The 16583-nt window shown below is 34.0% G+C and overlaps 1 protein-coding gene across 1 annotated transcript in view; it reads left to right on the top strand.

Annotated features, from left to right (window-relative positions):
• The window catches only part of LOC142977125 (oxysterol-binding protein-related protein 2), a 75848-nt gene that overhangs the window by 28949 nt on the left and 30316 nt on the right, over positions 1-16583 (top strand). Inside the window, exon 2 of the mRNA XM_076120856.1 lies at positions 11251-11469. Coding sequence (XP_075976971.1) covers positions 11435-11469 — 35 coding nt within the window. The 5' untranslated portion in view covers positions 11251-11434. The remainder of the gene's footprint in view (positions 1-11250; positions 11470-16583) is intronic.

Below are 16583 nucleotides of genomic sequence, written 5' to 3'. Positions count from 1 at the left end.
AATCCGTACTCAGTATAAAAAATGTGTGCATTGATCTTTCTTTTTAATAAAACTTTATAAACAAAATTCATTTGAATCAAATATCCTAGGGACAAATGATACAACGGTTAAGTATAGTTTACAAAAAATATAAAGTAGTTTATATATAATACAAAAAACGATTATTACTATGACTTAGGCACACACAAGTGATACTACGGTTAAGTTTATAAAATTATGAAGTAGTTTATAAATAATACAAATAATGATTATTACTATGACTTAGACAGCAAATAAATGTGGTCGCGTTATAAAATAAGTTTGGAAACATACAGTAAATGTTTGTTATGTTCACGACTGTACCAAATGATCAGACTTTTGGTACAGTCGTGAACATTCATTGTTATTGTTATTGGCTGGCGATTATTATCTCCTGTTATTTGGATATTACGTGAAATCCGCGTTGGATAATTTTAGTTTCATAAAGATGATTGAACATGTTTTGCTAATTTTGGAACTTAATACAGAACTATTTAAAACATTAATCTTGTCATTCGATTTCTATGGAAGATATGGATATCCTTGGCTTAGAATTTTAATCTACTAATTTGATTTCAATAACGAGAAGATGAATGACAAACATTGAACATTACATAGTTTTAAAATCGATAAAAAATGTTATGCATTACAAATAATATATCCTTTGAAGGGTCAAAACAAATCATGCATTACATACACTATATCCTTTGGAGGGGTCAGTCATGTATTGTATATTACATGCTTTTCACTACACTTTCCTTACCTAAAAGAACACCGCAGAATATCATAAATTCTCCAACAAAACAAACAGAGCAGAAAACAAAAACACGAAACAAGAAACTTAAAACACATACTCAACTTTGTTCAAAGCTCAATGTTTCTAACATATACGTCCACTTACTTGGAGTAAACAACAAAGAACCTACCCTAGTTTTATCTCAAGTGGATGTTGAATGCAGTAATTTCTTTAAGCTATCACTTGCAGACCTTAGAGAATTCTAGTTGGATGGTAGTTGGTAGTGACACCCTACTTGTGACGTCATCAAGTCTTTTGTAAAAGCTATATGTGTGTTATGTTTTATTTAGAGAAATGTGAATAATATATATAGCAAAAATATATCCGAAGCAGCCAAATTATTTTGTTAGAAAAATTTTGCTTTAATTTTTAACAAAAATAAAAACAAATGAAACCTATTTTTAAAACGCGAAAATTGGGAGGTGTCAAAATTTTTCCTTTACCGTCTGCCGAGGTAATTGAGCCAAAAATTGGACTGAAATACGATTTTGAAATGTCTAAATATAGCTGCTTTACGCCATTCGACCCGCTATCTCCATTTTTATTACAAACTTTGGCCTCCAAGGTATATTTAAAAGTAAGATAACAAACTGAAGTAGCTTTCGGTACGAAAACCTTTGAATATTATATTATTACTAGCGGACCCGACAGACGTTGTCCCGTCTAATAAATTAAAAATTAATTAAAAAAACATTGTCCAGCGGACAAAATTGTGAATCTAAACCATTCTCAGATCCCCTTGAACACACACAAAAAAATTCATCAAAATCGGTCCAGTCGTTTAAGAGAAGTTCAGTGACATACACACTTACAGAAGAATTATATATATAAAGATAATTATTTAAGAATTCACGAGGTCGCCAGTAGCACAGACATGAAACTTCGATACGATAATATCGAGCTGTCAACTAAATGTCAAATATTCTATAGTGTTCATAATGCAGATGTTTTAACCGAAAAAAAATAACGCTAGTCATTGATATAGACCTAAAAAGGGCGAACCCATTTAGATAACATTTTGGCACAATCATAGATTGACTGCCTTTGTAGCGCAGTGGTTTAGGTTAGAGTTCGATTCCCACACGCAGCTATCATTTGTGCGATTCACAAATAATTGTTTCGAGTCTGGTTGTATGTTTGTAAAAGTCCCCGCGACACAAGAGCAATTCTTAGTGCGGGAGTTGTCTAAAAAAATTACACGATACAGGACATGAACCATTATTTTCAATGTAAAACATTTGCTGAACTAAATTAATAGTTAACTAGCTGAAAAAAATGTATTTCACAAAAAAAACGAGGTCAATCCCTTTTTCCACATGCTGATTTTCAGATTTAAAAAAGTATTGTTACGTTTTTCTAGGTATATAAGCCAGGCTAACTGAAAAATAACCCCGGGCATTATAGTCCACATAGATTATACTGGATATATTTTATAAAAAGAATAACTCCCGTGCGAGCTACAAATTCTGTAGCGAATTGTGAATGTACAAATGCCCGCGGCAAAAGTTCGCTTTGCTTCTGTTTTATATAAATCGTGATACAAAATAAATACGAATTTTGTTCAAACAATTTTTCCGCATGAGCTGTTTTTATGGATTTTGGAGTTGACTGTACATTTTTCTTTTAACTAACGAATCTGGGCGCTAAAAAGACACAGACTATTTAACTATAATATTTTACTATATAAGTGGTTTGAAACATTAAACATCTTAATAATATACACTTTACTGATAAGTAACCAAACGAAAAGGCCATCTTTTCAAATTGTCCAACAAGTTTACCTACTTTCCGAATGACTGCCAACAGCTAAACTCCTGTTCATCCATTCAATCGTTGTTTTCAATCTTTTTTTTTTGTAGACTCAAAACTGCAGTTTTTTAAACGCAGCGTTGCAGCCCAGAATCTCTACAGCCTAGCAGTAGTCACTATAGGTGGGTCAGAGATCACATAAATCTATCTATAAAATGACCAGTCTTATTTACTGACCGAAAACCAGTAACCGTCTTCAGAAATCAAATCAAAAACTGGACAATTCGATTACCTTAGAGAACGATGTTTGTTCATCCCCCAAGGGGTGTAAAAGGGTGGGTAGGGGGGAGAGCTAACAAGGCTAGAATAATGATATTACCGGTGAACTAGTTGGAACATTTATTTAGTAGGTCTCGGTTTGTTTGTGAAACGAAATGAATCTCGTATTTTATCATAAGATGTTATAAAAAAGACAATATTTTCTTTTGATTTGTAGGCCTGTTTTGGAACAGATGTGGCTTGTAGAGGTGATTGATAATATAGACATATAATAATGTATTCTGGTATGATCATTCTTACTGCTTTAGTAATAAAGGTCGTGTGAGCTCCGATTATTTATTAGTTATAATACGTTATGTCACTTTCAATCTATTTTGAAATTGTATAGATTATGAGAGAAAAGACAGTACAGTACTTGCATGTAAGAGTTCTTTAACACCTAAAGGAATGTAAAATCCGTAATCCACTCTTAATCAACGCGGTGGGCACAAGGCCTTACCTCTCTCTCATTTTGGGAAGAGACCGTTGCTCTGCAGTGAGACAGTAAAGGGCAATTTTTGGTATGATTAATATCGAATTGCATACCAATATTTAAACTATCTGAAGGCTCTTGACGTTTCTTTAAGACTGTTGAATTCTATTTAAATTGATAAACAATTTCTGTAGCAATGATTACCATTGAATATTGCACAACATATTCTATAAATTAGCACTTATGTGTTTTACCAACCAATTGTACAATGTGATAATTAAAAAGTAAATGTTGATTCTTATTCCGGTTTAAACCAGTTCAAACTGGATTTTATCTCCTTATAAATATTTCTAAAGGCGTGTTCGTTTATAATTTTGACGCTTCTAAAAAAGGTATAATTATCACATATACCTTTGTTTCAATATTAAGAATCAATATATTTTTATTGCTGGAACTATGTACACGAAATATTAATGTTTCAATTGAGTGTCAATTGTTTTGTGTACTATCGATATTGCGTAAACTTTATTTTTAATGTTTCACGGTACTAAATTGAGTTTAGCTAAGGTATTAAATTTATACGAAGAAGGTTTTGACCCCTAATTTAGACAAGTGAAATGAAAATCAAGTGTTGAATTGCCCATATTTTACTGGAACGTTCTAATAGCAAACCCAAAAAGAAGTACTTGGTAACATTTTTTCTTCATACATTTCTACCTAGAGCTTAATTATAACAAGCGTAAAGTTACAAAAGAAAACTTTAAACATAAAACTAAATAAACATTGCTTTACACGATCACATAACAGCAAATCGAATTTATTTGTGGCTATGCACTTGTATTCCAATATAAATGCAAGCACGAAACCGGACGAGTCGTATCTGCGAAAGCGGGGATCTAGTAAATATTGATGTAAGGGTATATTTGATTCCGAGGAATGAGGCCGGCGGGAGGGAACAGTCACGGGTATCTTACTAGGTATATAGTGGATAGACGTTTGGTTTGTGTTTGTTATGTTTAGTTGTTCAAAATACTGTTTTGCAAAGGCTTTTTAAGCACAATGTCACAATCAAAAAAGATGTATAAAATTACTTACAATTGGTTACTGTATAAAATTATAATAAATTTTAAACAAAGTCCTACACGTTTGGCCAGTTTCAGTGAAACTGACAGCTGTAACCGCATCGACAGAACAATTTTATTATTATTCTAACACCAAAAAATACTAGTACCATTTTGTCAGACCTGGGAATTGAACCCGGGACCTCGCGGTCAACAGTCAGATGTAGAACCGATCGCGCCACTGGCTGATTGTTATAATCACTACAAAGATAGGTATGTAATGTCATTAGTGAAAAATGAATTTGAACTAATCTATTCCATCCACAAAATCGTAATCCCCATCTCAAAAGAACAATACTGGCAGTTAAAGAATCCAGACCTATCACAAAAAGTAAAGCTTTATTCTTTCGCACACAATGCCTTCCCGACCAGATTTATTGCGTTCAAACCTTAGAAATTCCTTTCCTAAATAAATATTATTCTACCTTATTCATTGAAATTCTTTGTTATTCTATGAAAATGCTGTTTTTTCAAGTATAAGATCAAAGTACAGCTGGCGGCTATGGCTTTGGTTCAAGCAATCTTTTGAACGCACTTTTTACGCGGATCTGAGCTGCTCTCTTGTATGTGGGTAAATGTTAAGTTTATGTCCGAAAATGGGCCAAGTAAAGCGAGCAGTTATTATAATGCCTTCCAGAGGGACATTTGGCTACGGTGAGCAGTTATATTCGAACTTGACAATTGCGTGGTAGTTTGTTTATATAGTCAATAGTGCTGAATGTGCAGATATACAGTAGATCCCAACATTCTTTTAAGCCAATATAAATAAGCTCCAAAGCTTGGAAGCCAATAGAAGAATACGATCACCGAAAGGTTCATCTTATGATCAATGGTTTCACGGGCGAGGTGTTATGGTCTATTTCCTTGAGTATAAGATGTGTAATCAAATATTAGGGCATCCCTGAAATAACGCAATTTGTAAGTGATAGTAATACAGTCGTTTAAAAAATTGTATAATACAACCACTGTTGTGTGTAAGCTTGTGGTACAAAATAAACGTATCAGCTGACAAAAACATATGTAACTAACCTAACAAAAAAATATCCTCACATTGTTTCGAAGTCAATCAGAAAAAAGGCGCATATTTCAACATCGGATTTAAATTAAATTAAAACTTTGTTAGGAAGTCGGACGTGTAATTCTCCTCGCAAATTGCCTTCAGAGAGAAACCTTGAAACTTGGCATAATTAGCACATTTTATGCCAACTTTATTCCAGATCCGTTTGTACCTTTTATTCTTGTTTGTTTACAAAGGAGAGTAGTTGAGAGTAGGTAGGTGTGTTTTATTTACTTTGCGAGTTCATTCGAGATTGCAGTTGTAGTCCAGGTAATACACTGTAGGATTGTGTTTAAACATTTTCCCTTGTTATTTGTGGTTTAAAAGTACTCTAATAATTAAGTCTATGCAGTTTTAAAATGTAATTCTTTGTATAAAGAAAATAAGGAAGAAATAGTATTTATTCTGAGCAAAATAACTGACTTTTAATGACTATAAATTATTAAAAGCAAAAGAGCAATTACCGTATATGTTTTTTTTGCGAGTATCATTCAAAATCATGATAGTCAATGGTTATGTCGTACCACTATCATAACCATTGCGCAATGGTATAATAGAACCCCTGGCCTTTCCAAGACCTTGGTTTTTAAATCTAAATCAAAAGCACCCTTAAATTAAATAAAGGCGTCAAATCATAAAATAATTTTCAGTTATTCTCAATTTACCCTAAATTAATTACATTTTTAGTCACAAAAAGAACAGCAAAAAAATGGAAGCCAACTTTTTTGTTCAATTTAATTTCTGTCAGTCTTCATCCACATAACCTCTACTTATTTACAACAAACCTACGGAAGAATAAAGTAGGTACAATATTTTTGGAATAAAATGGGGAATGGGATAAAATGGAGGGCAATTTGTACAGAATACGTTCTACGAATGATGGAAGACGTTCGTCTTGGTTATTCATATTTTTTCTGAAGAATTTTCTTGAAAAATCTTCTATAAGTGGGGCAGTTTGTTTTAGTTAGTGTGATATAATGCGTAAATTAATTAGGAGTATAATTTAATAAAAAGTACCAGCTGTCTCGTTGTTAGGTTCTGCTCCTGGAATGAGAGGGGTTAGGCTTCATTCACCGCATTGATTAATGTCAATAATTGGTTGTCTAGCATTTAAACTTTGGACTATGATTGTGAGATATGAATGCTTGTAACTCAGCTATTCTCCTTCTTTGTTGTTAATTAATAAATCAGATATCTTGCTTGAATTTTGGTGAAATTAATTTAGAGCTGCTCAAATGTAATTTGCGTCAAGAGGTTAACGATCAGTGTATTAAGGAATCTTAGCCTACAGTCTATAGATGGGTGGCTGTATAGTGGTATTTGCACTGAGCGTCTCTCTGTTTCAAGGGCCGGTCCCGTTTGGTATCAATTAATAAAACATTCATTAAGTTATGTCAAAGGTTTTCCTGTAATTCAAACCTTCATTTTGTACAGCTAAATTATTCTTATTATGATAGAAAAAGTGACAAAAACCTTAAGATAACATTAAATTAAAACGACCCGCACCCACTAAGCCCGAAAGCCGATAAGCAAAAATATTCTATTCACAAAACAAATGTTATCTTTGAAGATTAATAACACTCACTGAAATCTGTTTTGATAAATTTCGTTTCATTTCGCTTAGTGAGTAATGGTTATAATTCTGATTAGATTTGGATATTTTTATTTCATTAACTTTTGAAGTTGGTGGTTCAGCCACCACGGGAAGTTTATTACCCAGTAAATTTAACCCATTACTGTCCCACTGCTGGGCAAGAGTCTCCTCCCGTAATGAGGGAGGGGTTAGGCCTTGAGTCCACCACGCTGGCCAAGTGCGGGTTGGGGACTTTGCGTGCCCTCAATAAATGTTTTAAACAATTTTTTTAGGCATGCAAGGTTTCCTCACGATGTTTTCCTTCACCGTTGGAGCATGTGATAATTATTTCTAATACACACATAACTTCGAAAAGTCATACTATAATGCGAAAAGACTTTCCCCGACCTAATAGTTAGGTAGAATATTAAAGCAAAATTGTAAAAACAACTAGAAATACTAAGGTATACATGACAGAGGTTTTATTTTAAATCGACCGGCATTTATTAAACTCACAAATTACACAGTGAGTATTTAATTTATCGACCTCATACAGATAGAATTTTTAAAGCATAACTTTGAGAGCGTGGGTGTGGTCCCGGGGCGAGTGTCGTGTTATTTAGCCCGGGGTTAATTCGATCAGTGACGCGAGCCGGCCGTATGACCACGCTTGTGTGAGCACAGTGATTGCTTATTTACTGTTAACACTGTTGTTTTATAGTTTACTTTATCGGGAAGTAGATTAAGTCATTTATAGTTGAGTAATATGTTTTTTAAGCAATTTTACTTTGTGTAAAGCTGTTGAATAAAATATCTTGTTTAATTTAGTTATATTAGGTTACATCCTAGTTATATTAGGTTCCTATCCGCTAATGTATATTTTTCACATATGACTCGCTGTTACCCGCTGCTTTGCCTGCAGGGCGAGGCAGACAAAACGTAATGCTTTAAACTTAAGAAAGTACTCTTCAACTTTTCTACTATTTCTACAGGAATGTAATGTTCGTGTAATAAGTTACCCCGATTTGAAAGTAAAAGTAGCCCACACATATTTACATTATCAGTATAGATACAAAATAGCGCTATATTGTGGGTACCTACAGTAACTGAAGAGCTAGATCAAATTCCCCACATAACTGTTCATATAAACTCCGTCTAACCTATTTCCACCGCAAACATCACATTTCGCTATCTCGTGTGTATACAATATTTATGTAGTATATTATGTATACAAGATTTTACAATCTCGATGTATTTCTTATATTTTATTATAAAATTTTGACGTCACAAAACATTTGAGCTAAGTTGGATAATGCTAATAGATTTTTCTTGGAATCAGTAATTATTAAATCTTAGATATGAACACATTGACGCCGAAGCGTTAGTTTGTTGGACTTTAAGATTGTGGTACAACCTTTGGCCATTGGCCCTCGGCTAAGTAAACCTAAAAGATCCAAAGTGAATGCGCTAGAAACAATTATAAGGATAATATAGGTGATGTTCTTTAACAAAGTCAGGTGTTTATCGCAGTTAACACTCGTAAACGGCGGTCATGTGTGACAATATGTATGCATGTAAATGAAGCAAAAGAAGTTGGTTGCAAGTGGCCGATGTTTAGTTTGCTTAGTCCCATGGAAATTAGATATTTATTAGCTTAGCCTTTCTTCCAAGCTATGTTGGAGTCGGCAATTAGATCCCATGGAAATTAGATGCTATCGTGATGTTTAGGACCTGCAAAATTTCCTAACTTACTTAAGTTGTTCCTTTAAGTACTCGTTTACAACACCAGGTGAAAACTGTAAAAGTAAGTGTGATTGAAAGTTTTTCAATTTAGCAACTTTTTGTTAGTGTTTGGCAGTTTGCCGAGATGCGACATTTTCGTCCCAAGTCATATTGCTAGCAGTGACTGGCTGTGACCTAGAAATTGTCATTCGTGAACTGTTTTCGGCTAAATTTCCGCTTGTCTTGAATTTAAAGTCTGTTCAGATTTGAATGACAGTTTTTAGACAATCACACCGACGTTTCGCGAAACATTTGATGAAAATGAAGCTTTCTAGTAGTGAAATAACTTTCAAAATTATACCTTTTCTGGTGAGTAGCCACATAAGTTGCTTTTAATATTGAATACTAACTTCTCGGTTTCGACAATGTGAAAGGTCCCACCTAAGACGTTTTATTGGTCGTTTTTAAATAAACTGTCTATTCGGCGAATTCTATCTAAAATGTTCCGCAGTTTAGCTTTCAAAGTATGACAGACAGACAGAAAGAGTTACTTTCTCTTTCTTAGTATAGATTGTAAAACCACGTCCAAGCTTCAATAGGATTTAAATCAAAAGAAGAAGTATCGTTAGCAAGTTTATTCATTAGTTATCTGATTTAATTCGCTAATGGCTTTAGTTACAATAATTGAGGAACTTTGGGATCCCGAATTTAATTTATCTTTACTAAATAAATAAGTAGCCAAGTAATACTGTCATGGCCTTGTTTTTACCCTCTACTAGATTTCTAGGGGCCAAAAAATAATTATGTTATTAAGTAATGTAGGGTTCAGTAAACTGATGTGCATATGTTTCAAAATGTAATTTTAAAGTTTTTCTACCAATTCTTTATGACTTCCCGGAGTCATAATTTGGGGTTGCGGACCTCCGTTTCTTAGAGAGCATATAAACCCGTTGCTACTGCGCCTGGCATCTTTCCTGTTATATTAGATACTTTCCCAAGGGATTATGAAAGTCATGAATAGTGATTGGGCCAACTGGACACTATAAACAAACTCCTCCTTTACAGTCGGAATCGGCTTTGAGATTTTAACTATCATAACCACGAAAGTCTGCCTGTATTATTTTAATGGCTCAACAGCTAAAACGATTCATCTCGTTGAAAGGTGTCATTTTTTTAAACATCAATTTTCTCTCACTTAATTACGTACAGAGGGGCGATTTCTTACTACATTCGTCAACCGGCTGGTAATCGACAAATTTTGTATGAAAATCTGATCAGCCCCTCTAGCATGCGTCGTAAAAACTATTTTTGCAGTACATTCTAAGTGTCAAGCTCTCGATACTCGATAGTACCGATCGCGCAACTAGTCGGTTAGTGGTATAAGTGACACTTTCAGAGTGAAGTTCTATGTCGACCCATTCAATAGTGGCATATAAAGAATTATTTCACTGTAGCCACTTGTAAGGCAGGGCATACACGGTCGGCACGTGCTGCACTGATTTTAGTTCCTTGCCAAGAAATTTTGTGACTGGGTTTAGTTATTTTGTAATTTGGCTCTGAAAATAGGTAGGTCTAATTAGTTTGTTGGATAAAAGCACTTATACTAGTAGTTAAATATAAAAAAAATCTACTATTTCAATATCATGTTCTAGTAGACTTGACTTATATTTTTCTGTCTAAGTCTGTTTTTTTCCAAATTATTAATAGTACCCTACAATCCTACATAATATATTTAAGTATAAGTCTCTTTATGAATCAATCTGTCTGTAGGTAGAAAATGCAAAAAAATATTTTGGGTACTCTTTGAGTTAATTACAAACAAATTAATACATCCGGCGCGGGACTTACTTTTATAAAGTATAAATAGTAAAGTTACGATATTAGAAAATAATTCGATCCGGCTAACTCTACTATTTCTATGCTAATGTTCAAGCATGAAGATTGTATGCCTAGCCTTATACCCTACCCTCTACGTAGGGGCTACGTCGTAACCGTTTCGTAGCACGTTCGTAGCGCTTACAACGTCTTATCAATTATCGTAACACATTTAGTATCGACATTGACGTAGACGAGGTTATACCGTTTCTAGAGTAAAATTGCGGGTCGAAAGGAACTAAGCAATTACCATTTAGAGCAGTTTCTTGCAGAACCAGAACCATAGTGTATGATGGTTTGCCATGGTCTTTTGCCATAAAGACTACGATTTACTGCACTTACTACATTAACACCAAGGCTTTCTTTTAAAATAAAATTTCGTAACGCAATGTGAAACTTTTCTTTTTTTTTATCGGTTTAAAATATGACATGCCCACCAGCGGATTTGATGAAGATAAAATAATAGGACATATACAAAAACTTCTAATTCAGCTTGCAAGATTTGAACATAACCTAGGCAAAGTTCTTCGAATAGAATAAGCAAGACTGTACATTCATAACATAAACATAACTTCAATATATTTCTAGTAATAACCAAAAGACTTAAAAAAACTAAAAAACCAGTGAATAAATTCCATATAAGTATGGAAACCAAATAGTGTGAAACAATAAGTGGTTGAAAGTCGTAAGTGCTCGGGTGTTCTCGGAAGTGTTCGGACGATATCGGGACTGTTCGGACGGACCGAAGCTTGGAGCGGAGTGGAGGTGTAAGATGGAAGATAATGCTGACAAGCAGTGTAAATTTAGGTAAGTGGAATTTTATTTCAGGTAACTTGGTACAAAAATACACAACTTAAATGTATAAAACTAGCTTCCGCCCGCATGAAAAGATTTTATGCGGTAAAAAGTACCATAAGTGTTAATTTAGGTTATAAACTATTTGTATGCGGACTTTCATTAAAATCAGTTTGGTAGTTTTTTTTGTGAGAGTAACAAACATAACACACATTCTCACAAACTTTCAACTTTAACAAATTCCGTACGTGCCGAATGAGGAATAGCTTTGGTGCTATAAAAAACTGGAGCCTGAAAAACACTCCTACACAATATCACGAAGAATTTTTGTTCTTGTTCTGTTTAACCCCTCTTTCAATTCCCGGAGATTCATCTGCACAATGGCTTAAAGCTATATTTACGATTTCATTCAGATTTCAACGTGTTTTCAACGGAGTTAAAATTGTAATGATTGAATCACTATCAAGATTGGTATAGGGACGAAACGTCGAAAAAGCAAAATGTATCATATCAATTTTGGCAAAGGTCGCACTGGCCGTAGACAGTACGCATATTTCTTCTACAAGGATAGGAAAATCCATTTCTCTTATTTATTTAATAAGTAATAGAGTATACTATTGTTCCTCTTCACGCCAGGCACTTGTCACAAGCAGCTACTAAAGAGGTCAACGAGGTGGCAAGTGGACATAATCCACCTCCATCCAGTCTTGACCCTCGCGACCTTGCGTGACCTTGATGATGAAGAGCTCTTAGAATAAACAAAAGTATAACATCTTAACTCTTGGAAGGCTTACACATAGTAACATAAAATATATTATATAATATTTATAAGGGAAGATGGAGACAAAACACGCCTTTTGGTTGTATCCTTGAAACCTTTTGTTTCATTTTAATAAAAAACTTTTAAAGTCCCGCCAAAAATTCTACTGCCGGGAATCGCAAGTAGACCATTCTAGTAAAATGACTCAACCAAAATTTCGGAAAATAACAGCTTGGTAGTACCTAAGAGCATCACGACATTGACGTAATATTAGGTCGGGGAAAAAGACTTTTCGCATTATAGTATGTATGATATAGTATGTATGACATAGGACCTGTAATAAAATCTTTTCTCTACACAATAAAGCTCGACATTTGGGTACCTCACAAGCTCACTGAAAGAAACATAATGAACCGTGTATTCATTAGTGATTCTTGAAGCCAAAGAGATTTCATTATAAATTCATACATACTATAATGCGAAAAGACTTTTTCCCCGACCTAATATTTTTTTCTTGAATCAAAGTAGATCTCGCTTATATAATACTCCAAGACGAGTAATGTATTAAAATATTAACTGTTCAAACAATTAGAAAGAGAAAAATGATAAATCAGATCTCTCCGTCTTCATTAGTACCTTACAGCAATTTCATGAGATTTTATCTCGAAGACCTTCAGCAATTATAATGTAATCTGATGCTTCAAGAACCATTAATTATTTGAATAAGGCAAGAAAACGCTATTTTATTATGTAACTAGCTGACTCGTGCGGCTTTGCTCACAACTTCAACCCCTCAGGGGCTGCTTTTTTTTAAAGTAGGCTTTGTTTGCTCTCTTATTTTTTACCATATCAATGCAATCATTCATCAAGGATCTACTCGTATATTTGTAGTAGTCCTCGCGACACAAGATAGGCTCTTAGTATCAAATTATAAACTAAATTAACATTGATACTTCTTACTGATATTCGTGAACAAAGTCGCGGACGAGGAGGAGGAGGAGGAGGAGAAGAAGCTGGTTGATAAATGTAATTACTTTTTCACTGTTAGGCAAGATTTCTTTCGTATAAGCTAGGCCGTGAGTCCACCACACTGGCCAAGTGTGGATCGGAGACTTCGCATGTTCTCCAAAACTGCGTTAAGGCACTAATTAATGTTTTATCACGATATTTTTCCTTCATCATTATAACAACTGAAAAATAAAACAACGGGAAAATATTTATTTATAATAACAATTTAGCAAAATCCCCTAAAATCGATGTTATCTAATACACCTAAGTACGCCCACATCAAGAAACCGTTCGGATTAATTTCCGTTCATACATGTTTGGGATTAGCGTGGGCAGAGGCCACTGAAGGCATAGGTCAACACCGATGAGTTCAGTGACCTTTACCTTTGACTTTCATAATTTGGACTGTTGCCAGGTCAATATTATAAACAATATAATAATATATCTATACTAATATTATAAAGCTGAAGAGTGTGTTTGTTTGTTTGAGCGCGCTAATCTCAGGAACCACGGGTACGATTTGAAAAAATATTTCAGTGTTAGATAGCCCATTTATCGATAAAGGCTATAGGCTATATATATCATCACGCGACGATCAAAAGATACAGTAAAAATGTTACAAAAACGTGGAAACGACGCAAGCGAAGTTGCGCGGGTCAGCTAGTACTCAATATAATTATTATATTGAGGCCAGATTCACAAGTTAAATCATTTGGTGACTAAAAAAAGTGGCCAGGAGTTTCTTACCAGCTCTTCTCATTGGCTATACCTTCAGAACTAGCGGTATTTTGTTTACTTTTATCTTACGTATGTTCTTCTCAGACATTTTGGCACGGTGTTTGGTACGGGTCTTCTCTCACAATGATAAAAGGTAGTTTCGTTTCGTTCAGCTATTATCATGCTATTTTTTATGAAAAGGGAAAATAAAAAGACAGACCGGTCTTCGTATTTCTTATATTACAAAATTTATTATAGTCACAGGTGTGTTATAGGCGAGTTACCAAATAATAAATTAATTAAAATAGCTTTTCTACGAATTAACAATAAAATCATTAAAACAAAATCCCTAATGACTCAAAACTTTGAAATATAATAATTATAATCACATTAACCGCACTGCGTAATTGTCTCAAGAACTCTTTGTGGCTCGCTGTGAAGTTTTAATTAGCTTTTTTCACATTTGCTCGAGTTTTCATGTGTCCTCGTTCCGAACAAATGACTTAGCTTAGTCACGATTGGCAGGTCGTAGATTAATCTTGAACTAGATTTACACTAAATAAAATATATTGCCTATGTGAGCCGCGGGGTTTCACTTCCGTTTAATCCTTTTTTTTAACGCTTAAGGTTTTTTGATTTATGAGAAAAGCTAATTGATTTATGAGAAAAAGTATTGTGTTTGAAACTTTCGGGTCTTTTACTATTATCTTGTTTTTTTTATCAAAAATCAAAACCTGCTTGTAGGTTATTCGTAAAAGCGTAACAGATAGAGTTACCATCGCTTTTTTATTTTGAGAGCAGCTTCTCGCTCAGGAGCCTGTTATAGTTGAATATACTGAACTAAAAACTTATTATTTTATATTTATTTATTTATATAAGCAAATCAAAAAATAATTTTTAGCATAGGAAAATTTTAAACATAATGTGAAATTTTTAGTCTATCACAAAACAATAATTTATTTTACTCTCTTTTTAAAATCGATTAAAACCACAGTTTTACTTATTTTCTGTTCAAAATATAACTTGACATGGCCTCCGTATTGTTTGTCGCAAACACGTAATTAGCAAAACAACAAACAAACCGCGGGACCTCAGCAAATGTTTGACAAACACACAAACATTTGCCGTGTCTGAATGAAAACTGAGACCTTTTGTATACGGCTGCTAATTTGTCGCTGCCATTTGCAATGTTGCGAATAATTACTTGAATTCTGTTTGTAATGGCGGGAGAAATATGAATAAAGCTTGTATTATCATCAATTTGTTTCAGTTTGTTGATCCGCATAGGTTCTTGAGGATAAAAGTATATTTTGCTTTTCTTTGGACGTAATTATTAATACTATTTAAGTGTCAAATTAATCAAAAGGTTGATTTCTATCGAAAACAGAATAGTGGTCAAGGCATTTTGAATGAAAGTTTGACCAGCGCCCCTAGCGTATTTATTGTAAAGAATATTTTCTATAAATATTTTGGTAGGTATGTCAAGCAATACAGAGTGTAAAAGTCACGTTGCAGACCAATAGGCTATCTGTCAAAGAAACAGAGGTTATTTCGTAGTATTAATTCCCAAAATTGATTTTTTACGTAGTCCTATTTGAATTTGACCCCGATTAGACGAGTGATTTTTGAGGTATCCTGAAAAATGCGCATTCGTGGTAACAATAACGTAAGATTTTGCTTGAAATGGGTTTACTTGGAAAAATATCTAGACGTAAAATTCTTGTTAAAGCTTTTTGATCTGAACAATTATACCTAAAGGAGACTAACACTTTACTTTTTTATGGAAAAAACCTGAGCCTAGATGTCGTAACGAGTTTCCTTTGAAGTGATAATAACGATGTAATTAGTTTAATGAAAGATTTTTCTAGAAAATTGCTTCGCTCCGAACAAAGAAAGATAATTAAAATGCAGTTCCATGAAACGAGAGTGCTTGATTGGAAACTGGAAATTCATTCTTCTGTAAGGCTTTGGTTTACTTGTTAGGCATTTTCTCAGAAACTGGTAAACCAATTGCAATGATTTACTTGGTAGTGAATTTCTTTCTTTTCTGAATAAAATAATAATAATAATTTTTATTTTTTAATTAAAACTGGTCGTATTCCCATCCCGCGATTATAAAGTCCCAGAATTTGGGCATTGGAATGGTACGAACAATTGGAACTAAGGAAAATGGAACGTGCACCTGCTACCATCACGTACAGGTTATTAGACATTTTATTTCAAAAATTACGTAAGCTGTATTATAAATAATTCTAAGATGAGGAGAAATACTTGTGTTTCAAGAATTCCTCCGTACCAAAGGTTGATTAACCCCGGTTAGAAACCGATGAACTGGTTATAAAGGCAGACACATAACTAAGTTAGCAACGACTTGTACAGCTATATGAAGTACTGCGTCAATCGATCGCCAACGTCTTGCCTGAGGTTTGTGACCGCTGTCTGCTAATGCAGTAACCTGTAGCTATGCAGGCTGGCAAATAATATTAAATTCACTGAAAGGTACTATGTCTTGGCATTTTAATAATAACTGTTCAGATTTTTCAAATAAATAAATTGTGCTGTATATTTGCAAAAAGTTCGTGATTACGGGACCGTATAATAATGCCTCTCTTTTTAAAACTAAGCAACGATTAATGCAATT

This window comes from Anticarsia gemmatalis, chromosome 1, assembly GCF_050436995.1.
Source record: "Anticarsia gemmatalis isolate Benzon Research Colony breed Stoneville strain chromosome 1, ilAntGemm2 primary, whole genome shotgun sequence".
NCBI lineage: Eukaryota > Metazoa > Arthropoda > Insecta > Lepidoptera > Erebidae > Anticarsia > Anticarsia gemmatalis.
The sequence above is the reverse complement of the archived record's forward strand: the minus strand, read 5'-3'. Positions and strand labels throughout refer to the sequence as shown.